This window comes from Dendropsophus ebraccatus, chromosome 2 (assembly GCF_027789765.1).
Source record: "Dendropsophus ebraccatus isolate aDenEbr1 chromosome 2, aDenEbr1.pat, whole genome shotgun sequence".
Classification (NCBI taxonomy): Eukaryota; Metazoa; Chordata; class Amphibia; order Anura; family Hylidae; genus Dendropsophus; species Dendropsophus ebraccatus.
The window spans coordinates 203,783,567-203,811,087 of record NC_091455.1 but is presented as its reverse complement, the minus strand read 5'-3'; the positions used below and the strand labels follow the sequence as shown (position 1 = coordinate 203,811,087).

The 27,521-nt window shown below is 51.2% G+C and overlaps 2 protein-coding genes across 4 annotated transcripts; one reads left to right on the top strand and one right to left on the bottom strand.

Moving 5' to 3' along the window:
• Window positions 1–286: 286 nt before the first annotated feature.
• KIF9 (kinesin family member 9) lies at window positions 287–12,987 on the bottom strand. Of its 2 annotated transcripts, none has more exons than XM_069959173.1 (21): window positions 12,511–12,987; window positions 11,927–12,031; window positions 11,660–11,825; window positions 10,852–10,958; window positions 10,047–10,271; window positions 9,730–9,813; window positions 9,059–9,151; window positions 8,383–8,527; window positions 8,238–8,302; window positions 7,977–8,054; window positions 6,689–6,757; window positions 6,001–6,105; window positions 5,466–5,521; window positions 5,188–5,278; window positions 4,901–5,046; window positions 4,417–4,617; window positions 2,607–2,815; window positions 1,518–1,697; window positions 1,046–1,161; window positions 638–742; window positions 287–548 (listed from the first exon to the last, which is right to left on the bottom strand). In XM_069959173.1, the coding sequence occupies exons 2-21, from the start codon at window positions 12,020–12,022 to the stop codon at window positions 441–443; spliced, it is 2,445 nt and encodes an 814-aa protein (XP_069815274.1). In that variant the 5' UTR covers window positions 12,023–12,031; window positions 12,511–12,987; the 3' UTR covers window positions 287–440. The 2 variants fall into 2 exon arrangements, with proteins under 2 accessions (XP_069815274.1, XP_069815275.1); XM_069959174.1 differs by having other exon boundaries at window positions 10,143–10,271.
• On the top strand, window positions 12,616–27,461 carry KLHL18 (kelch like family member 18). Of its 2 annotated transcripts, none has more exons than XM_069959175.1 (10): window positions 12,616–13,027; window positions 19,399–19,529; window positions 19,876–20,016; window positions 20,889–21,087; window positions 22,487–22,647; window positions 22,725–22,861; window positions 23,266–23,503; window positions 23,670–23,774; window positions 23,974–24,085; window positions 24,850–27,461. In XM_069959175.1, exons 1-10 carry the CDS (start codon window positions 12,902–12,904, stop codon window positions 25,234–25,236), a joined length of 1,737 nt encoding a protein of 578 aa, XP_069815276.1. In that variant the 5' UTR covers window positions 12,616–12,901; the 3' UTR covers window positions 25,237–27,461. The 2 variants fall into 2 exon arrangements, with proteins under 2 accessions (XP_069815276.1, XP_069815277.1); XM_069959176.1 differs by having other exon boundaries at window positions 12,617–13,027; window positions 23,281–23,503.
• Window positions 27,462–27,521: the final 60 nt, after the last annotated feature.

The following is a 27,521-nucleotide window of genomic DNA, read 5'->3' as shown; positions in this document are numbered from 1 at the left end:
CCCCCCCCCCAATCAGTGTCCAACCCTACTGACCAGAAGGCTCTGGCAAATAGAGGAGAGTGCACTCATAAGTGAAGAGCAGTGCAGGGTCCGACCTCCATAGAGATCAGACCCCCTGGCCCTTCTGCTTTCATACTGGCCCCGTCACCTTCAGGTAGCTATAAAGCTAACCTGTGAATAACCAATGATACAACCCCTCTTATAGGTGGTCAGAGGCTACTTTTGGGTAGTGTACCTTTTTCCCAAGTAACAGATTATAAGTGGGGGACAGAGGGAAGCGGGATGATTGTTTTTATGATTGATTTTATTACAGTATTGAAACTTCTTTACAGATGAGAAACGTTTATCTGTTTATTGTAATACTGAGACTGGGGTGAGTGCAGCGCCCTCTGGAGGTAGAGCTGTGTGATAAACCCCCCCCCGGTTGGCGGGACTTGTTGTTACACTGCCGTCAGTATGGAGGGGGGCTTGTTTTTCACGCTGCTGGTTATTACTCCCGCTTTCTTCCTGGTCGGTGGCAGATGGGTCTGGGCTCGGGTGTAATTGTGCTGCCAGAGAAAATGATTATAATATAACATGACGTGCCGCAATATAATCGTACCTACATCATCGCTGCGTCACTGATGACATCACTCACCTGTCGATCAGACTTGATTCTTGCATTGTTGAATGGGAGAGCCCCCGGGGCCTCCATTAGCAGCTCCTGCTGAAGTTTATCGTATCGCTCCTGGTCATCTTCACCCTGATGTGAGAAGATGACAACAATGTCTCCCAGCTGCTGAAATACTCTGTGCTGCAGGAGGGCGCTGTTCACACTTATTTATTGAGAATGTTGTACCTTTCACTAACCGTTTAGTCCCCTGGTCTTCTTTGCCGTGAGCTGAGTAATCTGACAGACTGGTTGCTATAGACTAGATACCTGACACAACTTTGTATCCATAGCAACCAGGCTGTCAGACATTGTGCGGCTGCTCCTGTGCTCCCATAATGCATAGCTCCTGTATGGGATTACATCACTGATGACATCACAGTACTCTGGACTCACCAATGACAGCAGCTTATTCATGGGGATCAGAGCGGGTCTCAGGGGGCCGACAAATTTCACCGAATTCTGCACGTCCTCTGGGAGGATGAACGACTCATTATACCAAACCTCAAACTCTGTAAAACAGGGAGGAAACCGTTATAACGTTATTAATAACCCCGACCTCATACTACAAGGACAATCCAGTAATCCGGCATCCAAGCTGCTCCTTGCTGACAGCGCTACATTATATTACCATGCATCCCCAGTGACAGCAAGTCGGCAGGAACCACGGTCAACAAGGGGGGGTGCAGCGGTCAGCAGTTACTGAGGGGAGGGGCCTAAATAAATGGGAGGAGCCGTGCTCAGGGGTATGATTCTATAAGAAATGAATGTCCCTGTAATGCAGAATAGGGACAGGGCAACAAATAGAAGTAACCCAATGGGGGCGCTATAGACAACCCAAACAGAAGTCAATGTCTTCACAGCCCACCTGTGAGCAGCCGCTGCCGGCACTGATCCACCAGCTTCTGGCAGTACTGCACCTCCGCCTTAAGATCCTGCAGCTCATCATAATCGGCCCGGTACTGCTTCTTCAGGTCCTTGAGTCTGCAGATCAGCATGAACTCCTCCTCATCAATGATAACCTGCCCCTCCTCACTGATGTATTCACCTGGGGGAGACCAAGGCATCAGTCACTGATCACATGGGGGTGCCGCAGACAGCATACAGGACAAGTGAGTGCAGCTCTGGTGTATAATACTGGTACTGATCAGTACAGGATAATTAATGTAATGTATATACACAGTGACCCCACCAGCATAATAGTCAGTGCAGCTCTGGAGTATAATAAAGGATGTAACTCAGGATCAGTAACGTAATTAATGTACACAGTGACCCCACCAGCAGAATAGTGAGTGCAGCTTTGGGGTATAATACAGGATGTAATTCAGGAGCAGTACAGGATCAGTAATGTAATGTATGTACACAGTGACCCCACCAGCAGAATAGTGAGTGCAGCTCTGGAGTATAATAAAGGATGTAACTCAGGATCAGTAATGTAATGTATGTACACAGTGACCCCACCAGCAGAATAGTGAGTGCAGCTCTGGAATATAATACAGGATGTAACTCAGTATCACTACAGAATAAGTAATGTAATGTATGTACACAGTGACCCCACCAGCAGAATAGTGAGTGCAGCTCTGGAGTATAATACAGGATGTAACTCAGGATCAGTAACGTAATGTATGTACACAGTGACCCCACCAGCAGAATAGTGAGTGCAACTCACTGGAGTATAATACAGGATGAGTAATCTTCATCAGCAGAATAGTGAGTGCAGCTCTGGAGTATGTACACAGTGACTCCGCTTTTCATGTAGAATTATTCTGTATGTGAGCTGTAATATGGGGTTTGGAGGTGTAGATAGAGGTTATCTGCACCATCTGCTTCACTAACACAACCAGGATGTAGGTTTCTGTACATTCCCCTGACATACACCGAGTTGCCTGTGACCCTGTAGTGGTCATAGGATAGTAGCCTTGCTGGAATCTGTAGTGCACCCCATTTGAGCAATCACCTTGCTTCTCCCGCTCCAGTTTGGCCACGTTGAGGTTCTGGCTGGTGGTGTCGATCTCCTTCTTGATGAGGTTGATTCGCTGGGTGACCTCCTTCAGCCTCCTCTTCTGCTCGGACAGGGTGGATTTATTCTCCTTGAAAATTCGGTTCAGTTCGCTGCCTCTTTCTGCTTTAAACTCCTCAAATGCTGAAGCTTTGGGGGGAGGGGTCCTGAAAGGGAAACCTCAGGGGTAAGTCAGGTATGAAGTGTGATGAGGATGGACTCCTGTACATAAGAGCACAGGCAATGTTCTCAATTCTGGCCATGGGGTGGCGCTACTGCTATGTGGCACACAGCGACACAGATTTACTAGTAGCAGCAAACAGCCTGTGATCGGACAGGAGGTGGAATTGAGATGACCTCCAACCCTAAAGCAGCTAACCTAGTACTACCTGTACAGTCACTTAAAACATGGCACCAGACTACACCTCTCACCTGTATGACAGACTTTGACTCTCACCTGTATGACAGACTTCGACTCTCACCTGTATGACAGACTTCGGCTCTCGCCTGTATGACAGACTTCGACTCTCACCTGTATGACACACTTCGACTCTCACCTGTATGACACACTTCGACTCTCACCTGTATGACACACTTCGACTCTCACCTGTATGACACACTTCGACTCTCACCTGTATGACACACTTCGACTCTCACCTGTATGACACACTTCGACTCTCACCTGTATGACACACTTCGACTCTCACCTGTATGACACACTTCGACTCTCACCTGTATGACACACTTCGACTCTCACCTGTATGACACACTTCGACTCTCACCTGTATGACACACTTCGACTCTCACCTGTATGACACACTTCGACTCTCACCTGTATGACACACTTCGACTCTCACCTGTATGACACACTTCGACTCTCACCTGTATGACACACTTCGACTCTCACCTGTATGACACACTTCGACTCTCACCTGTATGACACACTTCGACTCTCACCTGTATGACACACTTCGACTCTCACCTGTATGACACACTTCGACTCTCACCTGTATGACACACTTCGACTCTCACCTGTATGACACACTTCGACTCTCACCTGTATGACAGACAACGCCTCTCACCTGTATGACACACTACGACTCACCTGTATGACTACGACTCTCACCTGTATGACACACTACAACTCTCACCTGTATGACAGACAACGCCTCTCACCTGTATGACAGACAACGCCTCTCACCTGTATGACAGACAACGCCTCTCACCTGTATGACTACGACTCTCACCTGTATGACACACTACGACTTCCACCTGTATGACTACGACTCTCACCTGTATGACAGACTACGCCTCTCACCTGTATGACATATTATAACTCTCCCCTGTATGACACATTATAACTCTCACCTGTATGGCACACTACGACTCTCACCTGTATGACTACAACTCTCACCTCTATGACTACGACTCTCACCTGTATGACAGACTACGACTCTCCCCTGTATGACACATTACGACTCTCACCTCTATGACTACGACTCTCACCTCTATGACTACGACTCTCACCTCTATGACTACGACTCTCACCTCTATGACAGACTACGACTCTCACCTGTATGACAGACTACGACTCTCACCTGTATGACAGACTACGACGCTCACCTGTATGACAGACTACGGCTCTCACCTGTATGACAGACTACGACTCTCACCTGTATGACAGACTTCGACTCTCACCTGTATGACAGACTACGACTTTCCCCTGTATGACACACTACGACTCTCACCTGTATGACAGATTACTCACCCAGGGCGGCTCGTCTCCTCTCTTGCCGCCGGTTCTGCCCGCTGGGTGTCCATAGCTGCCCCTTCTTGCTGCTCTTTGATCGCAGACTCCTTCACATCGAGCTCTCGGACAGACGTGGACATCATGGTTTTGGATGGTGACACGGCTTCTAGATCCTTCCCGGGGGTGGGGCTTGCTGCGCCTTCTCTGCGACTTGTGGGACTAAAATTATTACAACAGAATCTCATCACCTCATTCTCCTTTGTTATGTCAGATTTCTGGGGTGTGTGCCCCTTTAAGACCAGATCAGTAACACCGAAAAGATCTGCAACTTCCTAATATACCTTATGTAACTGTTCAACATCTCTGCTTACTGTCAGTGAATGGAAATATTCTTGTTCACTGGAAGCTTTTCAGCTCTCTCACAGCTAAAACTTCGTTACATTGTCTATGCAGCCCCCTTCATACTACAAGAAGGGGGGAGTATCCAGGTGCGTTTGCTTACCTGGACGGATCCTTTGACTTCCGCCCTTTGGGTTTTTTCTCGGACAGAGAACGGTTTGATTTGGAAGAAAATGGAGCTAGACCAATGCCAAAGCTGCTGCCGTCCACCTCCCCGACCAGCTGCCCATCTGCATCCAAGACGCCGGCCTAGAAAAGACACCGGGTTAGAAAGATCCCCTCAGGACCCCATAGACCTTATTGATGTGTCTTCTGGTGAGCAGGACCCTCCAGCTCTATAGCTCCGTTCATCTTGTACCGCACAGTGTCGCTTAGTGGATTGGCGCTTACCTTCTGAGCGGCACTGACCGCGGCGTAATCATTCTTATTGATCAGTGTGTATTTCTCCCTCAGCCGAGCCTCCACCTCCTGCTCCTGCCGACTAAAACACAGCGACCAGATCACACACAGCGCAGAAGATCATAGACTACAAGGAACCAAACCCCCCAGGGAGGAAAGACGGTCAGGGAACTGCAGTATGTAGATTGGGGGAGGAGCCTAAAGTATGGGGAGGGGCCTTAATAAGGGGAGGGGCTTGGAGAAAAGCTTTAACCACTACCAACACTTACTTCAATATGACCTTGAATTGGGAGAAGACTTCCTGGATTTGTCGGAGGTTTATAATCTGCCCAATAGGAATAAAGAGAGAATAAAGGACACAGATCAGAATCAATGCCACAGGGGGCTTTAGGGGCCAAGGAGCATTCAGCTACACCTCTATATAACTGTAACCTCTACATAACAATGGATAGTAAGTACTGCCGCCCGTATCAAACTCCAGAGCTGAACTCACAATTCTATTCGTTGTTATTGGAAGCAGTAAGAGCCTGTGGACACAACACACTCCAGAAGGGGGCAGCATGGAGTAAAGGGGACACTAACCAGAATTCAAATCATGAGAGCTAAGTGTGTGGAGGGGAATGCTCAATGATTTCAGCTCTAAAGCCTGAAATATTAGAATTCAGTATAAGTAATGTAATGTATGCATATATACAGTGACTGCGCTGTTTATACGGATTTATTGTATATATAAGCTATACATAGTGCTCAGAGGTGGACACTCCCTTGAAGGTTTCCTTGTTGGTTCACGTGTCAGATACTCACATCTATCTCATCCAGAGTACCGTCCAGATACCTGCGGACCTGGGAGTTGATCTCTGCAATCTGACTGTCACTGAACGGCTCATAGCTGGAGGAAGGACGTTTACTCTGAAAAACAGAACCACCATAATGATGGCTGTGTAACCAGTCATACCATTGATATGGGGGTCACACTGCACAGGGATACCAGTGATATGGGGGTCACACTGCACAGGGATACCAGTGATATGGGGGGTCACACTGCACAGGAATACCAGTGATGCAGGGGTCACACTGCACAGGAATACCAGTGATGCAGGGGTCACACTGCACAGGGATATCAGTGATGCAGGGGTCACACTGCACAGGGTTATCAGTGATGCAGGGAGTCACACTGCACAGAGATATCAGTGATGCAGGGGGTCACACTGCACAGGGATATCAGTGATACAGGGGGTCACACTGCACAGGGATATCAGTGATGCAGGGGTCACACTGCACAGGGATATCAGTGATGCAGGGGTCACACTGCACAGGGATACCAGTAATACAGGGGGTCACACTGCACAGGGATACCAGTGATGCAGGGGTCACACTGCACAGGGATACCAGTGATGCAGGGGTCACACTGCACAGGAATACCAGTGATACGGGGGTCACACTGCACACTATTAGCTGCTGTCGGTATTCGGAGCTGCTGTTATGTCCTTACCAGGGTGTCGTGGATGGCCAGCTCCCGCCTCAGGTGATCAATCTCCCGCTGCAGGTTCTTACACACTCGCTGAGACAAGGAAGAACAGGAAAAAAATAAAAGGCGTTCTCAGCAAATCCCAATCTGTTATTGTTTGATTGTTTGTTTCTTCTATAGTAGCTGATGCATGTTGGAGTAATACAGGGACAGACGGGTCTGTAATTGACCCCCTCTATGCCTCACATGTCTATTAGGACAGATGGACAGGGGTCTCTATGATAGACCCCCCCATAAACTCTACAACAGAATAGCGTATCCATGTCCCGTCACTGTGACATTTCCTGTCTATAGCAACAAACTGTAGACTCCCACAAGGCGCCATCCTATGGTCTAACAACCCTATTACACCCTAAAGCTCTGTATTATTGTGCACTTCCTACAGCTGCTCTGCACCTCCATATAAATACAGCTGGACAGTAACAGCACAACGTATCACTGCCGCTCCCTGAAATGTCACAAGTCGCCATTGCTAGAATGATGTCAGCTGTCACTGCTGCTGGAAAATCTTAAAGGGGTTGTCCAGCGCTACAAAAACATGGCCATTTTTCCCCCTCTCTTGTCTCAAGTTCAGGTGTGGTTTGCAATTAAGCTCCATTTACTTAAATGAAACTGAGTTTGAAACCCCACCCAATCTGGAGACGAGATAGGGGAAAAGTGGCCATGTTTTTGTAGCACTGGATGACCCCTTTATAGATTAGGTCAGTGCTGCACACCTCTCGCTGGTTGGTGCTCAGTGGGTTGTGGTTCTTCAACCATGCATACCAAAACGTAGTAAAATCCACGGCACTCAATATTATGCAGAAGTGATAGTGTATACTCCGACCAATATGAAATACTATGCAGTGGAGACCATAAATATAAAGCAAGCTTTCGGCCCTTCCCGGACCTTCCTCAGGCTAATGGATCTCACAGTAGTCAGTCTGTCTGGAGTCTGGTGGAGACTCCAGACTCCAGACAGACTGACTACTGTGAGATCCATTAGCCTGAGGAAGGTCCGGGAAGGGCTGAAAGCTTGCTTTATATTTATGGTCTCCACTGCATAGTATTTCATATTGGTCGGAGTATACACTATTTGTCTATCACTGTAAAATAAACTATCACTTCTGCATAATATTGAGTGCCGTGAATTTTACGTTTTGGATGACCCCTTTAGGCAGTTGAAACAAGATGTCACCCCAATACTGTATCAACTTGACTCCTCCCCCAGCCTGGAGGTGCGGGTAATCAATGGTCTATAGCAGCGGCTTACCACGGGGTCATAGCGCTCAATGACGACCGTCTCGGCCGGGATACATTTCATCCTGCTGGCGAATCGGAGTGTGGACAGCTGAGAAAAAGAGAAAAGGGTTACTCCTGAGGGTAAAGCGTCATACCTCCTCCACTGCAGCGGGGGCGCTGTATAATCTATTGGCACAGGGTGTGCACCACTCTCTACAGACATAGCCCATCCATGTGGCACCCTATAAGGATAGCATGTGCTTATAGACTCACTGCGGGCCCATCTACTCACCGTCTCATCAATCTGAGCTGCCTCACCGTAGATGTTCGCCACCAGCACAGTGTTGCAGTTCCCTCCTACAAAATCATGATATGAATGACATGATGTGAAGTCTCTATGTGGTCTTCCTGCTTATGGTTTCCTCAATGTCTCCTACCTATGGAGTCCTTCAGTGCGTGAGTGAGTTTGCTCTGCCGGTATGGGACGTGGTCGCGGCGGTCGGCCAGGGCAATGATGGTCTGCTCCAGGAATGACAGTGACTTGTTGATGTATGTGGCTTCTTTCAGGACTTGTCCTTCAGACTGAGGAACAGAGCAAAGAATCGCAGCTATTAATCGCAGCCTATGTCAGCCACTGAGGTGAAGACATAGGAGAGGATCCAAAAAAATCATGATACGACCGCTCTAATTACTTGGTATAACACTGCAAAACTTTTCTCAGTCAAGGTGTGAGATCTCAGCTGAGAAAACCCATCTCTCTCATCGCTCTCATCGCTCTGTGTCTATGTGAGTGAGATTGTCTTAAGACTCAGGGGGCAATCACACGTCCGTAAACTTGCGGATGTTACAGATGGGGAAGGAAGGTCATGGATTCATTCCCCGTCTGGCATAATGTGTCAGTATCATGCCAGCAGCGGGGAAACTCTTTGAATGGCCACAGCACTCTAGTTACATTGTGAAGCTGCCTTGATCATATGATACAGAGCCAGTTGTGAATGTGCTAGGTGTGGGACTTGCTAGGATCTGTTCCAGTCTGAACACTCGACGAAAAGAAGTAAACTTTTGATATGTGTCTCTGCCGCACGTCTGTCCACTTTATGATACAGTACTCACCCCAGTTTTGCCGAGTCGCTCAGAACCGGCCAGATCCACCAGGTTAATCTTTGATACTGTGTATTTAGCATTGGATAAAGTTCTGGAATGAGACTGAAGAATAACTGGTTATTAAAGGGATTTACTGACACAATTCATAAGACTCCCAGGGTTACATCTTCCTAGTGTTTCCAAAATGCACAACCATGTAATCACATATTATATATATATATATATATATATATATATATATATATATATATATATATATATATATATATATTTATTTATTTTATTTTTTTGTTTACATGAAAAGTTCAGTGCAATGTGACTGCAGATGAATATGTAGAGAAGACAGGACAGAAGATATGTGACTACAGCTCTGGAACTGTCAGAACTGTGGGGAATCAGGGCATCATGCCTTGTATACCTGTTATCAGTTCTACTGCCGGATCAGCAGTGAATTATACTCTACAGGCAGAAGTTTGGGTCTCCAGGGCTATGAACATGCTTACAAATGCATACAGTCCCCATTGGATAAGAATTGGGGGCATCCACATTACAGCCCCATACGTGTTCGTATCCATCGAGACCCGAACTTCCTCCCACAGAGTGGAATTCAATGCCGATCCGGTTTGGACCCTGATGACAGGTACACTTCAAGGTTCATACAAACCCTTTAAGCTCCTCACCTCCAGATGAATAGTGAAGATGCAGTGAGACCGGGAGGAATTCTTATTCAGGGTGTGAGAACCGATGATCCTGTTCGTCTCGCCCTGCAAAAACATATAGAAAAGACAATGTAACAACAAGGAGCACAAACCAAACACCACAATGCTGTATGCTATGTGCAATGTGATGTCTGAATACAGCCCAAGCATACGCTTTTTTATTAGAGGAGATGTAGCAAAATTACTGCGGCACTGTGCGAGTGGAATTGCTGGCACAATTACTGTGTGAATCATCCTAATCCAGCAACATCCTGTGTCTATGTATTACGGCCTCTCACCTCGAAGAGCAAATTCAGGGCACGCTCCTCGTCTGTGGCCTGATGCAGAGACAACCCTTTAACAAACACTCCCTGGGGGTCCTCCACAATGGTCACCTGGGTGTCGGAAGCTGGGCTGTCCGGCAGGGTGGACAGGAGGTCGAACAGCGTCTCATTGTAGATCTCCAGGTAGGATACCCTGACAGTGACGGTATTTTCACTGAGCTCAGCGATCTCCTTAAACACCTGATGGATGGAAGTAAAGGTGTCACAGACTGAGCTGTAAAACAAAAAGGTGCCCATTTTCTGATAGCCTTCAGGTTTACAGCCTCCAGTGGCTGGTGAATAGGCGACCAGAAGTATGACTGTAGCTCTGGACGTGACAGGAGAATATGAGGAACCTCTAGATTCGCACACAGTAAGAACAGACCAGGATGTGAATAGTCAGACATCTATCCAGAGCACAGACAATAAAGAGGGTTTCTGGTGTTATATCAATGATAATGTGATTGGTGGGGGTCTGACACCCAGAAACCTGTACAAAAGCTGTTTACCAGAGCCAAGGCCCTAACACAGAAAGAATGGACAGACACCACCATTGTGTAGTAGTTATGCTGGGTCCCAGTGAAATCGACAAGTGCTAAGCTGCAGTAACCTATCACAGCCACTACACGATGTAGAGCGCTGTGATACAAGAGTCTGGCTCTATTCTCTGTGTATATAGATGCTACAGCTCTGGCAAATAGCTGAACAGCAGGCATCTGATCAAATATCAATAAAAAGGTCTCAGACAACCCCTTTAATAACCCCCCTCCCCGGTCAGTACCTGCTGCAGGGCGCGGGGGATGATGCCACGGTTCTTGTAGTTCTCTGTGGCCCCTGTGATTGTGTGAGTTTTTCCTGCTCCTGTCTGCCCATAGCACATGATCGTACCTGGAAGAATACAATATAACAAGTCAAGAAACACACCCAAAATAACATCATGTACACTATATACCACCGGATGCTGTACACTGTATACACCACAGAACACTGTGCACACCAAAGGACACTGTGCACTGTATACACCACTGGGCGCTGTGCACTGTATACACCACTGGGCGCTGTGCACTGTATACACCACTGAGCGCTGTGCACTGTATACACCACAGGGCGCTGTGCACTGTATACACCAAAGGACACTGTGCACTGTATACAAAACTGGGTGCTTTGCACTGTATACACCATATGGCGCTGTGCACTGTATACACCACAGGGTGCTGTGCACTGTATACACCACAGGGTGATGTGCACTGTATAATCCACAGGGTGATGTGCACTGTATACACCACAGGGTGATGTGCACTGTATACACCACAGGGTGATGTGCACTGTATACACCACAGGGTGATGTGCACTGTATACACCACAGGGTGATGTGCACTGTATACACTACTGGGCGCTGTGCACTGTATACACCACAGGGTGATGTGCACTGTATACACGACTAGGCGCTGTGCACTGTATACACCACAGGGTGCTGTGCACTGTATACACCACTGGGCATTGTGCACTGTATACACCACAGGACGCTGTGCACTGTATACACCACTAGGCACTATGCACTGTGTATACTTTGTTGATCTGCCACTCACCATTATAGCCTTTTAATGCTTGGGAGACAACTGACTTGGCCACCGAATCATACACCGTGTCCTGAGACGCATTGTGAAGAATCCCATCTACTTTAAAGGACCAATCATATCGCTTGTTATTGACCACTCCGAGCTTCTCATCCTTCCTGAGGTGAACGTCTATGACCTGTGCGAGATATAGAAATAATACTTAGGGTAAGAAGAAATCACTGTGACCAGAGACCAGGGAGACTTCGACTTCATCATCATCATCATCCTCCTCCTCACCTTACTGTCCTCCCCGAGTCTGATATTTTCTTGAGCAAAATGGGAGGTCGGCCTGGTGCGGACGAATACCTGCACATGGTCACTGCCCGTACCCATATTCCTGCCCTGTAGATACAAAGAACAGAACATTACTGATCCATTATCGATCCTGAGTTACATCCTGTATTACACTCCAGAGCTGCACTCAAAATTCTGCTGGTGGGGTCACTGTGTACATAACATTACTGATCCTGAGTTACATCCTGTATGACACTCCAGAGCTGCACTCACTATTCTACTGGTGGGGTCACTGTGTATATACATTACATTACTGATCCTGAGTTACAACCTGTATTATACTCCAGAGCTGCACTCAGTATACTGCTGGTGGGGTCACTGTGTACATACATTACTGATCCTGAGTTACATCTTGTATTATACTCCAGAGCTGCACTCACTATTCTGCTGGTGGGGTCACTGTGTACATACATTACATTACTGATCCTGAGTTACATCCTGTATTATACTCCGGAGCTGCACTCACTATTCTGCTGGTGGGGTCACTGTGTACATATATTACTTATCCTATAGTTAATATAAATCACCTGGAGAACTACAACTCCCAGTTGGACTCTCCTCTCCCCTGCGCTCTGCAGTCTCTGTAGTTCTCAGTGTAAACTCTCGGTCTCCATGGTAACAGTCAGGTAACCGGAAGTGATCTTCAGCTGTGCCTTCCCTGTGGTCACGTGACCTCCGTCTTCTCCGGTTCTCGCTGTGTCGGGCTCTGGTTCTCCACTCTCCGCCTTTCCTCTCTCCTCGTTGCTTCCACATAATCCCCCATAGCAGGCATCACCGGACATGATCCCGGGCACTACTGAGATCGGCCATAGGAAGTGACGTCACGGCTCAGCCGAAGGGGCGTGAAGGTAGCGACGGGCGGAGCCACAGCGGGTCACAGGGTGATCAGTGTCAGATTGTTTCCCGCCGGGTCACAAAATGGTGGACGAGTTAGAGGAGCTGGAAGACCTGGTGCATGTCACGGTGGGCGACCTCCCGAGCCGGGGCTACGGGGTGATGGAGGAGATCCGGCGGCAGGGGAAGCTGTGTGACGTCACGCTGAAGGTAAGACACCTCCCCCCCCCCGGATGATAATGGACTCTCCCGACCTCTGACCCAGAGATACCGACCTCTCCCCTACCTGACCCCCCAAACTCCGGTACCTCTTCAATACCAGACACCCCAATACTGCACCCCTCACCCCCAATACTGCACCCCTCCATTACCTGACCCCCCAATACTGTACCCCTCCCCTCCTGTGCCTGACCCCCCAATACTGCACCCCTCCCCTCCTGTGCCTGACCCCCCAATACTGCACCCCTCCCCTCATGTACCTGACCCCCAATACTGCACCCCTCCTGTACCTGACCCCCCAATACTGCACCCCTCACCCCCAATACTGCACCCCTCCATTACCTGACCCCCCAATACTGTACCCCTCCCCTCCTGTGCCTGACCCCCCAATACTGCACCCCTCCCCTCCTGTGCCTGACCCCCAATACTGCACCCCTCCCCTCCTGTGCCTGACCCCCAATACTGCACCCCTCCCCTCCTGTGCCTGACCCCCCCAATACTGCACCCCTCCCCTCCTGTACCTGACCCTCCAATACTGCACCCCTCCCCTCCTGTACCTGACCCCCCAATACTGCACCCCTCCCCTCCTGTACCTGACCCCCCAATACTGCACCCCTCCCCTCCTGTACCTGACCCCCCAATACTGCACCCCTCCCCTCCTGTACCTGACCCCCAATACTGCACCCCTCCCCTCCTGTACCTGACCCCCAATACTGCACCCCTCCTGTACCTGACCCCCAATACTGCACCCCTCCTGTACCTGACCCCCCAATACTGCACCCTCCCCTCCTGTACCTGACCCCCCAATACTGCACCCCTCCCCTCCTGTACCTGACCCCCCAATACTGCACCCCTCCCCTCCTGTGCCTGACCCCCAATACTGCACCCCTCCTGTACCTGACCCCCAATACTGCACCCCTCCCCTCATGTACCTGACCCCCAATACTGCACCCCTCCTGTACCTGACCCCTCAATACTGCACCCCTCCCCTCCTGTACCTGACCCCCCAATACTGCACCCCTCCCCTCCTGTACCTGACCCCCAATACTGCACCCCTCCTGTACCTGACCCCCAATACTGCACCCCTCCCCTCATGTACCTGACCCCCAATACTGCACCCCTCCTGTACCTGACCCCCCAATACTGCACCCCTCCCCTCCTGTGCCTGACCCCCAATACTGCACCCCGCCCCACCTGTACCTGACCCCCCAATACTGCACCCCTCCCCTCCTGTTCCTGACCCCCCAATACTGCACCCCTCCCCTCCTGTGCCTGACCCCCAATACTGCACCCCTCCCCTCCTGTACCTGACCCCCCAATACTGCACCCCTCCCCTCCTGTACCTGACCCCCCAATACTGCACCCCTCCCCTCCTGTACCTGACCCCCCAATACTGCACCCCTCCCCTCCTGTGCCTGACCCCCAATACTGCACCCCTCCTGTACCTGACCCCCAATACTGCACCCCTCCTGTACCTGACCCCCAATACTGCACCCCTCCCCTCATGTACCTGACCCCCAATACTGCACCCCTCCTGTACCTGACCCCCCAATACTGCACCCCTCCCCTCCTGTGCCTGACCCCCAATACTGCACCCCTCCCCTCCTGTGCCTGACCCCCCCAATACTGCACCCCTCCCCTCCTGTACCTGACCCTCCAATACTGCACCCCTCCCCTCCTGTACCTGACCCCCCAATACTGCACCCCTCCCCTCCTGTACCTGACCCCCCAATACTGCACCCCTCCCCTCCTGTACCTGACCCCCCAATACTGCACCCCTCCCCTCCTGTACCTGACCCCCAATACTGCACCCCTCCCCTCCTGTACCTGACCCCCAATACTGCACCCCTCCTGTACCTGACCCCCAATACTGCACCCCTCCTGTACCTGACCCCCCAATACTGCACCCCTCCCCTCCTGTACCTGACCCCCCAATACTGCACCCCTCCCCTCCTGTACCTGACCCCCCAATACTGCACCCCTCCCCTCCTGTGCCTGACCCCAATACTGCACCCCTCCTGTACCTGACCCCCAATACTGCACCCCTCCCCTCATGTACCTGACCCCCAATACTGCACCCCTCCTGTACCTGACCCCTCAATACTGCACCCCTCCCCTCCTGTACCTGACCCCCCAATACTGCACCCCTCCCCTCCTGTACCTGACCCCCAATACTGCACCCCTCCCCTCCTGTACCTGACCCCCAATACTGCACCCCTCCCCTCCTGTACCTGACCCCCCAATACTGCACCCCTCCCCTCCTGTACCTGACCCCCAATACTGCACCCCTCCCCTCCTGTACCTGACCCCCCAATACTGCACCCCTCCCCTCCTGTTCCTGACCCCCCAATACTGCACCCCTCCCCTCCTGTGCCTGACCCCCAATACTGCACCCCTCCCCTCCTGTACCTGACCCCCCAATACTGCACCCCTCCCCTCCTGTACCTGACCCCCCAATACTGCACCCCTCCCCTCCTGTACCTGACCCCCCCAATACTGCACCCCTCCCCTCCTGTACCTGACCCCCCAATACTGCACCCTCCCCTCCTGTGCCTGACCCCCAATACTGCACCCCTCCTGTACCTGACCCCCAATACTGCACCCCTCCCCTCATGTACCTGACCCCCAATACTGCACCCCTCCTGTACCTGACCCCTCAATACTGCACCCCTCCCCTCCTGTACCTGACCCCCCAATACTGCACCCCTCCCCTCCTGTACCTGACCCCCAATACTGCACCCCTCCCCTCCTGTACCTGACCCCCAATACTGCACCCCTCCCCTCCTGTACCTGACCCCCCAATACTGCACCCCTCCCCTCCTGTACCTGACCCCCAATACTGCACCCCTCCCCTCCTGTACCTGACCCCCCAATACTGCACCCCTCCCCTCCTGTTCCTGACCCCCCAATACTGCACCCCTCCCCTCCTGTGCCTGACCCCCAATACTGCACCCCTCCCCTCCTGTACCTGACCCCCCAATACTGCACCCCTCCCCTCCTGTACCTGACCCCCCAATACTGCACCCCTCCCCTCCTGTACCTGACCCCCCAATACTGCACCCCTCCCCTCCTGTGCCTGACCCCCAATACTGCACCCCTCCTGTACCTGACCCCCAATACTGCACCCCTCCTGTACCTGACCCCCAATACTGCACCCCTCCCCTCATGTACCTGACCCCCAATACTGCACCCCTCCTGTACCTGACCCCCCAATACTGCACCCCTCCCCTCCTGTACCTGACCCCCCAATACTGCACCCCTCCCCTCCTGTACCTGACCCCCAATACTGCACCCCTCCCCTCCTGTACCTGACCCCCCAATACTGCACCCCTCCCCTCCTGTACCTGACCCCCCAATACTGCACCCCTCCCCTCCTGTACCTGACCCCCCAATACTGCACCCCTCCCCTCCTGTACCTGACCCCCCAATACTGCACCCCTCCCCTCCTGTACCTGACCCCCAATACTGCACCCCTCCCCTCCTGTACCTGACCCCCCAATACTGCACCCCTCCCCTCCTGTTCCTGACCCCCCAATACTGCACCCCTCCCCTCCTGTGCCTGACCCCCAATACTGCACCCCTCCTGTGCCTGACCCCCAATACTGCACCCTTCCTGTGCCTGACCCCCAATACTGCACCCCTCCTGTACCTGACCCCCCAATACTGCACCCCTCCTGTACCTGACCCCCCAATACTGCACCCCTCCTGTACCTGACCCCCCAATACTGCACCCCTCCTGTACCTGACCCCCCAATACTGCACCCCTCCTGTACCTGACCCCCCAATACTGCACCCCTCCTGTACCTGACCCCCCAATACTGCACCCCTCCTGTACCTGACCCCTCAATACTGCACCCCTCCTGTACCTGACCCCTCAATACTGCACCCCTCCCCTCCTGTACCTGACCCCCCAATACTGCACCCCTCCTGTACCTGACCCCCCAATACTGCACCCCTCCTGTACCTGACCCCCCAATACTGCACCCCTCCTGTACCTGACCCCCAATACTGCACCCCTCCTGTACCTGACCCCCAATACTGCACCCCTCCCCTCCTGTACCTGACCCCCAATACTGTACCCCTCCTGTGCCTGACCCCCAATACTGCACCCCTCCCCTCCTTTGCCTGACCCCCAATACTGTACCCCTCCTGTGCCTGACCCCCAATACTGTACCCCTCCTGTGCCTGACCCCCAATACTGTACCCCTCCTGTGCCTGACCCCCAATACTGTACCCCTCCTGTGCCTGACCCCCAATACTGTGCCTGACCCCCAATACTGCACCCCTCCTGTGCCTGACCCCCCAATACTGCACACCTCCTGTACCTGACCCCCCAATACTGCACCCCTCCCTTCCTATACCCGACCCCCAATACCAGACCCCTTTGTCTTCTTGCTGGACCCCATCCCTGAGCACATGGTGACACTAAGAAGCCATAGCTAGTGATGATGATGATGATGATGATGGGCAGTGTTACAGGAGCGCTGCCCCTAGATGTGCTGATGTTTGATAACTAGATTCATACATGTCCTGCTAATGTCCCCTGATGTGACCAGGAGGGGCCGCACAGTCCTCCCCGCCCTGGCACCACACACACACTGCCACCCTCACTTCCTAGTACACAGCACCAGCATTGTCCTCAGCAGCAGACACTGCCGCGTGAGCGTCCTGCCCCCCGGGCCATTACCAGGGTGTGACTGTAATATCATACCGCCCCATGGTGTACCTCACCTCACCCCGAGCTCCTTACCTGCCAGACACAGGATAGTGAGCGCAGCTCTGGCCTATCATACAGTATAATGTATGTACACAGTGACTGCACCAGCAGAATAGTGAGTGCAGCTCTGGAGTATAATACATGATATAACTCAGAATCAGTAATGTATGTACACAGTGACCTCACCAGCAGAATAGTGAGTGCAGCTCTGGAGTATAATACAGGATGTAACTCGGTATCAGTAATGTATGTACACAGTGACCTCACCAGCAGAATAGTGAGTGCAGCTCTGGAGTATAAAACAGGATGTAACTCGGTATCAGTACAGATTTCTCTGTAGATCTTGCTGCCTCCTCTTCCTCTTCGGGTTGGTTCCTGCAGAGCGTTGCGTCCAGGGATAGATGGAGGTGACGTAAATCGGTGTTGATTAAATAGGCTCGGGGTTTATGTTTTGCCTTTAGCCTCTTACCCAGAGATCAGCAGTAAATCCGGCTGCTGCTGCATCTGTGCCGCCCTATATAATGTCCATCTGTCCTGCGCTCCCCCCCGATCTGTGTCGCTGATCCTTCACCTGTTTCACCTCTGATTGTTACATAGAATACGATAGTACGCAGAGGCACGCTATTATCACATGGGGCCACATTCTAGATTAGAGTAATATAATGGCTGCATTCCAGATTAGCAGGCTGTGATCTGATAGACCGGCACTGGACCTGGTGGAGTGAGGAGCCCGGGGACATCCTGTAATCCAGCGTCTGATCATCTAGAGGGTTCAGCAGCTCTGCTAATGTGGAGTCCGGTCCCAGTGATTCCCTGTAGGGACAGATGAAGGATCTGTTAATCCGGCGTCTCTGCAGGATCATCAGGGGTTTGTCTGTTGGGTTGGAGCAGCGTCTGCGCAGGGTCGGCTCAGCTCACTCTGTGCACTAAGCAGATTACTGGTTAATTCTGCCGGATAAGTTGGCACAGAGAGGAATGACTGCTCCTGGCACGCTGGTGGCACTGCCCGAACGTCATCCCTTATCCTGATACCACCACCACTCCCATCATCTCCACGTCAGTCACTGACTACTTCCTGTCTACAGGGAAGATTGAGGAACTGTGTTCTGCTTCTGAGTCGCATTCAGAGCTGCAGTCACAATTCTGTTGGTTGGCATTGCATTGTGGGGGGTTCAGAGGATGGTGACACAGGGGTCCGGTCACATGGCAGGTGTGATTACGGGGGCGGCGAAGCTGCTGGAGGTGACTAGTGAGTGCAGCTTTGGAGGATGAGACATGGTGTAACAGCAGGATAGTGAGTGCAGCTCTGGAGGATAAGACATCATAGAACAGCAAAATAGTGAGTGCAGCTCTGGAGGATGAGACATGACAGAACAGCAATATAGTGAGTGCAGCTCTGCAGGATAAGACATCATAGAACAGCAAAATAGTGAGTGCAGCTATGGAGGATAATACATGATGGAACGGCAGAATAGTGAGTGCAGCTCTGGAGGGTGAGACATGATGTAACAGCAGGATAGTGAGTGCAGCTCTGGAGGATTAGACATGATAGAACAGCAGATTAGTGAGTGCAGCTCTGGAGGATGAAGACCTGATATAATCATGTGTAAACTAATGGATAATTTATATAATTTTTTTCTCCCAGGTCGGGGAACATAAATTCAGCGCACACCGGATCGTGCTGGCGGCCTCCATCCCCTACTTCCACGCCATGTTCACCAACGACATGATGGAGTGTAAGCAGGATGAGATCGTCATGCAGGGAATGGACCCATGGTGAGAAGCGGAGGGGGGGTGGATCGGCAGGCTGTTACATTGTTACAAACCCTCCGCAACAATGTCCTAGTTATCTTAGAAGGCCAGAGACCTGCAGTGTTGTCATAAGAGCTGTGTGTATGTGTGGGTATTGATGTGGATGGTGGGACTGGGCAGGACAGGTCAGATGTGGGTGGGGATGAGTATGTCACATCTCCTGTAAGTCTGTACAGCAGTCTTCAAAACCACAACTCCCAGCCAAAGGCTGTCAGGGCATGCTGGGAGTTGTAGTTTTGCATCAGATGGAGGGCAACCAGTTTGGTATCACTGCACAGTAATAAGTAAGTGCCCCTTCTGTCTCCCGCAGCGCTCTGGAGGCTTTGATAAACTTTGCCTATAATGGTCACCTGGCCATAGACCAGCAGAACGTTCAGTCCCTCCTGATGGGCGCCAGCTTCCTGCAGCTACAGAACATCAAGGACGCCTGCTGCTCCTTCCTGAAGGAAAGGTAAGCGCCCAGCTGGGGGGTGGGGGGTGGTTCGGGTCTTCTCCAGTCACATCCCAAGCTGCGTACAATTCATTCCAGTGGGGTCAAACTGCAAAACTACAATTCCCATCATGCCTGGGCAGACCACCCCAAAGCCTTTGACTCTACAGGCATGATGGGAATTGTAGTTTTTCTGGTTTGAAATCACTGGTGAACAATTTGCATATCTCCGCCCACCTTGCTGTGGTTGGGATTACCTGCCTTGTGTTTCGTGTTGCATGATGGGATTGAGATGCAAGCTCCTTCTGGCCTGATGTGTAACCTCCATGCAAAGTACCCCTAACCATGAGCTTAGATACGCAGGGGTTCTGTATTCTCAGAGGAAGATACAGCCATGCAATCCGGATTATATCCTTTTATGGTTTAAAGAGGTTGTCCAAGCAAAATTAAAGGGATTCTCTGGCATGATGTTTTTTCTTTTAAATCAATTGGTTTCAGAAATTTATACAGATTTGTAAGTTACTTCTACTTAAAAATCTCCAGTCTTCCAGTACTTATCAGCTGCTGTATGTCCTACAGGAAGTGATGTATTCTTTCCTGTCTGACACAGTGCTCTCTGCTGCCACCTCTGTCCATGTCAGGAACTGTCCAGAGCAGGAGAGGTTTTCTTTGGGGATTGGATAAGGACATGGACAGAGGTGGCAGCAGAGAGCACTGTGTCAGACTGGAAAGAATACAACACTTCCTGCAGGACATACAGCAGCTGATAAGTATTGGAAGACTGGAGATTTTCAAATAGAAGTAAATTACAAATCTGTATAACACGAGTTGATGTGAAAGCCTCTCCCCATTATTACCAGGGATTATTACCAGGGTGTTTATTCTCCTGTAAGGTTACACCCCAAGAATTGCCTGGGGGTGCGGCAGTTTGCGGAGACCATGATGTGCGCAGTGCTGTACGATGCCGCCAACCGCTTCATCCACGAGCACTTTGTAGAGGTCTCCATGTCGGAGGAGTTCCTGGCGCTGGCCTTCGATGAGGTGCTGGAGCTGGTCTCCAGAGATGAGCTGAACGTGAAGGCCGAGGAGCAGGTACCAGACCACCCTCTCAGATACCACACCCCCATTCATGTCCACACGTGTGACCCCTCCATCATGTGCTGTCGTGTCCTCACATCTCATGACTGGTCAGCACCCTCCTTCTCCTCCACCACCCTTCTGACATACTCTGTGCTGCTGGGACCCTGCTCCTTCCACAATACCAGCACCCTCCTCTCCTGACATACTCTGTGCTGCTGGGGACCCTGCTCCTTCCATTATACCATCACCCTCTTCTCCTGACATACTCTGTGCTGCTGGGACCCTGCTCCTTCCACAATACCAGCACCCTCCTCTCCTGACATACTCTGTGCTGCTGGGGACCCTGCTCCTTCCATTATACCATCACCCTCTTCTCCTGACATACTCTGTGCTGCTGGGACCCTGCTCCTTCCATAATACCAGCATCCTCCTCTCCTCACATACTCTGTGCTGCTGGGACCCTTCTCCTTCCATATTACCAGCATCCTCCTCTCCTTACATACTCTGTGCTGCTGGACATTCTGCTCCTTCCATAATACCAGCATCCTCCTCTCCTTACATACTCTGTGCTGCTGGGACCCTGCTCCTTCCATAATACCAGCATCCTCCTCTCCTGACATACTCTGTGCTGCTGGGACCCTGCTCCTTCCATAATAGCAGCAGCCTCCTCTCCTGACATACTCTGTGCTGCTGGGACCCTGCTTCTTCTATATGACCAGCATCCTCCTCTCCTGACATACTCTGTGCTGATGAGACCCTGCTCCTTCCATAATAGCAGCAGCCTCCTCTCCTGACATACTCTGTGCTGCTGGGACCCTGCTCCTTCCATAATAGCAGCAGCCTCCTCTCCTGACATACTCTGTGCTGCTGGACATTCTGCTCCTTCCATAATACCAGCATCCTCCTCTCCTGACATACTTTGTGCTGCTGGGACCCTGCTCCTTCCATAATACCAGCATCCTCCTCTCCTGACATACTCTGTGCTGCTGGGACCCTGCTCCTTCCATAATAGCAGCAGCCTCCTCTCCTGACATACTCTGTGCTGCTGGGACCCTGCTTCTTCTATATGACCAGCATCCTCCTCTCCTGACATACTCTGTGCTGATGAGACCCTGCTCCTTCCATAATAGCAGCAGCCTCCTCTCCTGACATACTTTGTGCTGCTGGGACCCTGCTCCTTCCATAATAGCAGCAGCCTCCTCTCCTGACATACTTTGTGCTGCTGGGACCCTTCTCCTTCCATAATACCAGCAGCCTCCTCTCCTGACATACTTTGTGCTGCTGGGATGCATCTCCTTCCATGAGATTTTTAGTTTTTTGAAGTGACAGTGCTCGTTTAAGATCTTCACCCTCCTCTCCTTTAATACTCTGTGCTGCTTGTTGCACCATGTGACTCTCATTTTCCCGTCAGGTGTTTGAGGCGGCCCTGGCCTGGGTGCGCTATGACCGGGAGCAGCGGGAGCTCTTCCTTCCGGAGCTGCTGACTAAGATCCGGCTGCCCCTGTGCCGGCCGCAGTTCCTGACAGACCGGGTGCAGCAGGACGACCTGGTGCGCTGCTGCCACAAGTGCCGGTAAGGGCTGACCGTGTGCGGTGAGCGTGGCTACTCGTGTCGTGTTCTGCCGTATATAACGCGTGTCTGCATTTCAGGGACCTCGTAGACGAAGCAAAGGATTACCACCTGATGCCGGAGCGTAGGCCACACCTCCTGGCCTTCAAGACCCGCCCCCGCTGCTGTACATCCATAGCCGGCCTCATCTACGCCGTGGGAGGACTGAACTCTGCAGGTATCTTGTAATCTGAATTATTTCCTGGTTATCGGGAGGGAATCAGTCATCTGTCCTGAAATACTCTGTGCTGCTGGAAAGACAAGCCCCTGTCAGCAGCATCACCCAGATACTGGTGGCTCTCATCCCTCTGGCAGGGAAGGGGTTACACTGCTACAGGGATTAATCTGGGGCTGGATTATGAATGAGGTGGAGGAGGGGCAGCGGCGTATTCCTGATAACATCGCGTCATCATATCCAGTACATATCTGTATAATGTCCCTGCAGTCCTATGTAACACCACAGATAACACAGTGATCTCTCTGAGTACAGATAATGTAGTAGATGTCACCTGCAGTCCTATGTAAGGCTCTACGATTATACAGATGCATGACACCTCACTGTCCTGTGGTTAAGACGAGTAGCGCATTTCTACGCAGGTGACTCTCTGAATGTGGTAGAAGTCTTCGATCCAATCGCCAACCGCTGGGAGAAGTGTCAGCCAATGACGACGGCTCGCAGCAGGGTGGGCGTCGCCGTGGTAAACGGACTCCTGTACGCGATTGGTGGTTATGATGGACAATCACGTCTGAGCACTGTGGAGGTCTACAACCCTGAGACTGACTCCTGGACCAAAGTGGGAAGTATGAACAGCAAGAGGAGGTGAGTCCAGAGAGAGCAGTCCGGTAATCCAGCGTACCTCGGGGCTGTGGTACTGGATTATAGGATGTGCCGCACTATTTACTGTATGGGGGGGGGGTCGTCTATAGAGCCGCATAGGTCTGTCACCAGCCCGTGCCCCAGTCATTGCTGATTTGTTTCTTGACAGTGCAATGGGAACAGTGGTCCTGGACGGACAGATCTACGTATGCGGGGGATACGACGGCAACTGCTCGCTGAACTCTGTGGAGACGTACTCACCGGAAACAGACAAGTAAGATGCAGGAGGGAAAGGGTTAGTGCTCCTCCCACAGGCCATGCACTGGGAGCCACAGGGGAATATGGGCAGCCGCAGATCACCGCCCTCCTGGCAGATACTGCCCTGATCTTTGTGTTTCCTGGGTGACATCCAGAATGGCGGCTGTTACCAGACGGGTAGATGAGTATCGCTACATGCAGCTTTCTCTTCTTAGGTGGACGGTGGTGACCCCCATGAGCTCCAATCGCAGTGCGGCAGGTGTGACTGTGTTTGAAGGGCGGATTTATGTGTCAGGTGGACACGACGGGTTACAGATCTTCAACACTGTATGTATAATCCTAAGTAATGTCATGTGATCAGGAGGGTCCCCAGTCACCTGCTTATAGCCCCCCCTCCCTCCACATAATCCAAGACCACCTGAGATTCCTGCTCCCCCTTCCTCTCATAGACACCCTACTAAAGGTCCTAGTACACAGGCCGACTACGGCCCGACCATTGTAGTAAACGAGCGCCCATCTGTTTGACCTATTAGACGGCCCAAGCACCTGATACCTTAGCTGTCTCTGCTCCCGGTCTTCTCTCCAGTGCTCCGCAGCTTCTTGGTCCCAGCTGCAGCAGCAGCATCTGAATACCCTGTCAGCTGACAGGCCACTCAGCCAATCACAGGATGGGACTGCCGTGGCCTGTCAGCTGACAGGCTGCTCAGACGCTGCTGCGACCGGGAAGCTGTGGAGCACAGGAGAGAAGACTGGGCAGGGGGGAGGTAAGGTGTCAGGTGTTTGGGCAATTGTCAGCCGCACATCACTATTACACGTAGCAGTGCTGTGTGGGTGCCCGATGTTTTTAGGTCCAAACCTAAACCAACGATCATTGTCTCTATTACAAGGAGCATTAATTAATAGCCCCCCCATTCGGCCAATTATCACTCCTTGTAATAGGGCCCATACTCACAGAAACAGCCTCCTAACCCCCCACTCATGTATAGACTGAGTTTTCACTCACTCATAGAGACATTCTGAGAGTCCTAAAGTCACTTACTCCCACCCCCACACGCAATGTATGATATCTGTTCTCTTTTCACCCTTCACAGATGGAGTATTACAACCACCACACGGCCACCTGGCACCCTGTGGCGAGTATGCTGAACAAGCGCTGTCGCCATGGAGCTGCTTCCCTGGGCAGCAAGATGTTTATATGCGGCGGTTATGATGGTTCTGCCTTCTTGAGCGTCGCAGAAGTTTATAACTCCATGGCGGACCAATGGTACCTCATCACTCCTATGAACACTCGGCGCAGTCGCGTCTCTCTAGTAGCCAACTGTGGCCGTCTGTACGCTGTGGGCGGCTATGACGGCCAGTCTAACTTAAACTCTGTAGAAATGTATGATCCCGAGACCAACCGCTGGACGTTTATGGCCCCGATGGTTTGTCATGAAGGGGGCGTGGGAGTGGGCTGTATACCGCTCCTGACCATATAGCAGTATCGGCCAAGAACATATTCCCCTCCTGTGGGGTACAGGCTCAGTGTCTGCTTTTTTTCATTAATGTGAACGTCAGGACCATGAGGTATGAGGTGCCCCGGTGCTCGTGTCTCCTTCATTGTGATATATGCCTGTGTTGTCTACATAAAAAGAATGTATGTATCAACTATACTCCGCCACAAGAGGGACCGCCATGGGGCTAACCACAACCCCAAACCTCCCAAGTATTGGATTTCATAACGATGTGTGAACGTGTTGATCCTAGCTTCTGCACCAAAGTGATCCGTGTGTTGTGCACCCTGCCGTGCGCTGTAGTCCGGCCGTCCGGGACCTTGCAATTCAGTAACAAGTCACTTTTCTCATTCTTTTTACCTACAGGTTTACCAATTATTGTGATTATAGTGCCATAGAGTTACCTGGGACCCCTCTAGTCTACATTTCTGCTGCCATCTTCCTTGTAGATCAGTGCTGCCTCTTAGGACCGGTGTGTTGCGAAGGTGACTGATGTGGTCATAGTGCATATTGGGAGAATATGTAAGCTTTATTTATACGCCATGTATGGTGAGAACACAACCTGGCAAGAGGGAAGGATTGGATGCATTTGTTAGGTTCAGGAAACTTTAAGCAGCCTTTTGCTGTATCCCTTGAGTTTGTGTCTCCTCTCACAGCCAGAGCTGCAATCATAACTCTCCAGTGCTAATGCCAAACCTAAAGGCTTTATACTATTCTCATTTCCTGCAAAGTGGGCTCTGGTTAGACACTGCACCAGTAGGAGGCACCAGAGAGCTAACAGGAAGGCAGCACCATCCAGGGTGAACTTGTATGATATAGAACACTATAAAATAACAAGTGTGGGCCAGAAAGACTGCAAATACAGTGTCGGACTGGAGTATCTGGGGCCTACCAAAGAGAAACGACATGTCAGTCTATGTTAGTGTAGGTTCTAAAGTTTGGGACCCACCGGAGGATCCTCTGGCAGGCCAGTCTGACACTGAGCATATATAAAGACAGTGGCAAGTCTGAGAGTTAACAGGAAGGTGGCACCATTTGGGGTATCCTTGTGCAAAGAGCAGATGGCACTGTGAGGAGGAGTGTACTGGTGTGATGCCATTCTGCTGAGCAGTAGAGAGCCTGGGAGTTAGCAGGAAGGTGGCGCCATTGACAGCATATCTGTGAGAGATAGTAGAGCGTCTGAGAGGTAACAGGGAGGCAGTAAGCAATATGCAGACTGAACTGGTGCAATGATTAGTATGTACTGTAACAATACATGCTCTGAGAAGACAGCATATCTATACTGTAATAAAGTGTGCACTGCAAAGAGAGTACCCAAAAAAGTGGTGACAGCGTATCAGTAAGAGACAGTAAAGAGCCTGAGGGGTAACAGCAAGGCAGTAAGTACTATGCAGGCTGTACTTGTGCAATGATTAGTATGTACTGTAAGAAAGCATGCTCTGAGATGATAGCACATACATAAGTGACGGCACATCAATAAAAGTAGAGCGCCTGAGAGGTACTAAGTACTGTGCAGGCTGTACTGGTGCAATGATCTCGATGTACCGTAACAATGCATGCAATGGGTAGACAGTATACAACTCATACAGTATAGAGCCTGAGAGGTTGTGGAGGAGGTATGTGCAGGCTGTACTTGTACAATGATGAGTATATACTGTAACAAAGCATGCCCTGGGTAGACAGTATACAAATAGTACAGTAGAGGATCTGAGAGGTAACATGGAGGCAATACTGTGCAGGCTGTACTTGTGCAATGGTAAGCATAGAATATAATGTAACCTGCAGCCGCCTGTCCCAGTTGACAATCTGTAGTTGCCCCTTTTGGTTTGTTTAAGGACACTGTGCAATGATGGGGGTTATACACTATTCCGAGGAACAATCAGCTGCAATGAACCCAGCGTGGACTGCATTGGCTTGTCTGCAGTTCTGTAACTCCTCCAGCAGGGGGCGATGTACATGAACAGGTCTAAGTAACAAGGAGCCTGTGTGCTGCTTCAGGTGCAGCTGGAGGTAAATGTGAGATGTACATGAAGGGTTAACCTGGAGGATAGTGGGTGCAGCTCACACTGCTGACAGACTCTTGGCACCTGCAACGTTAACCCTTTCAGGCCATGGTTAGGTCTCATATACATGCAGCTGATGGGTTGGGAGTGAGTGTAGTGCAGGGTGCAGTCTTCCCTGAGTATTTGTGTATATGACCCCCCCCCCCCCCCCCCCCCCCCCCCCCCCCCCCCCCTACCAGATTTTAGCTGTGAATTGGTTTTGTGTGT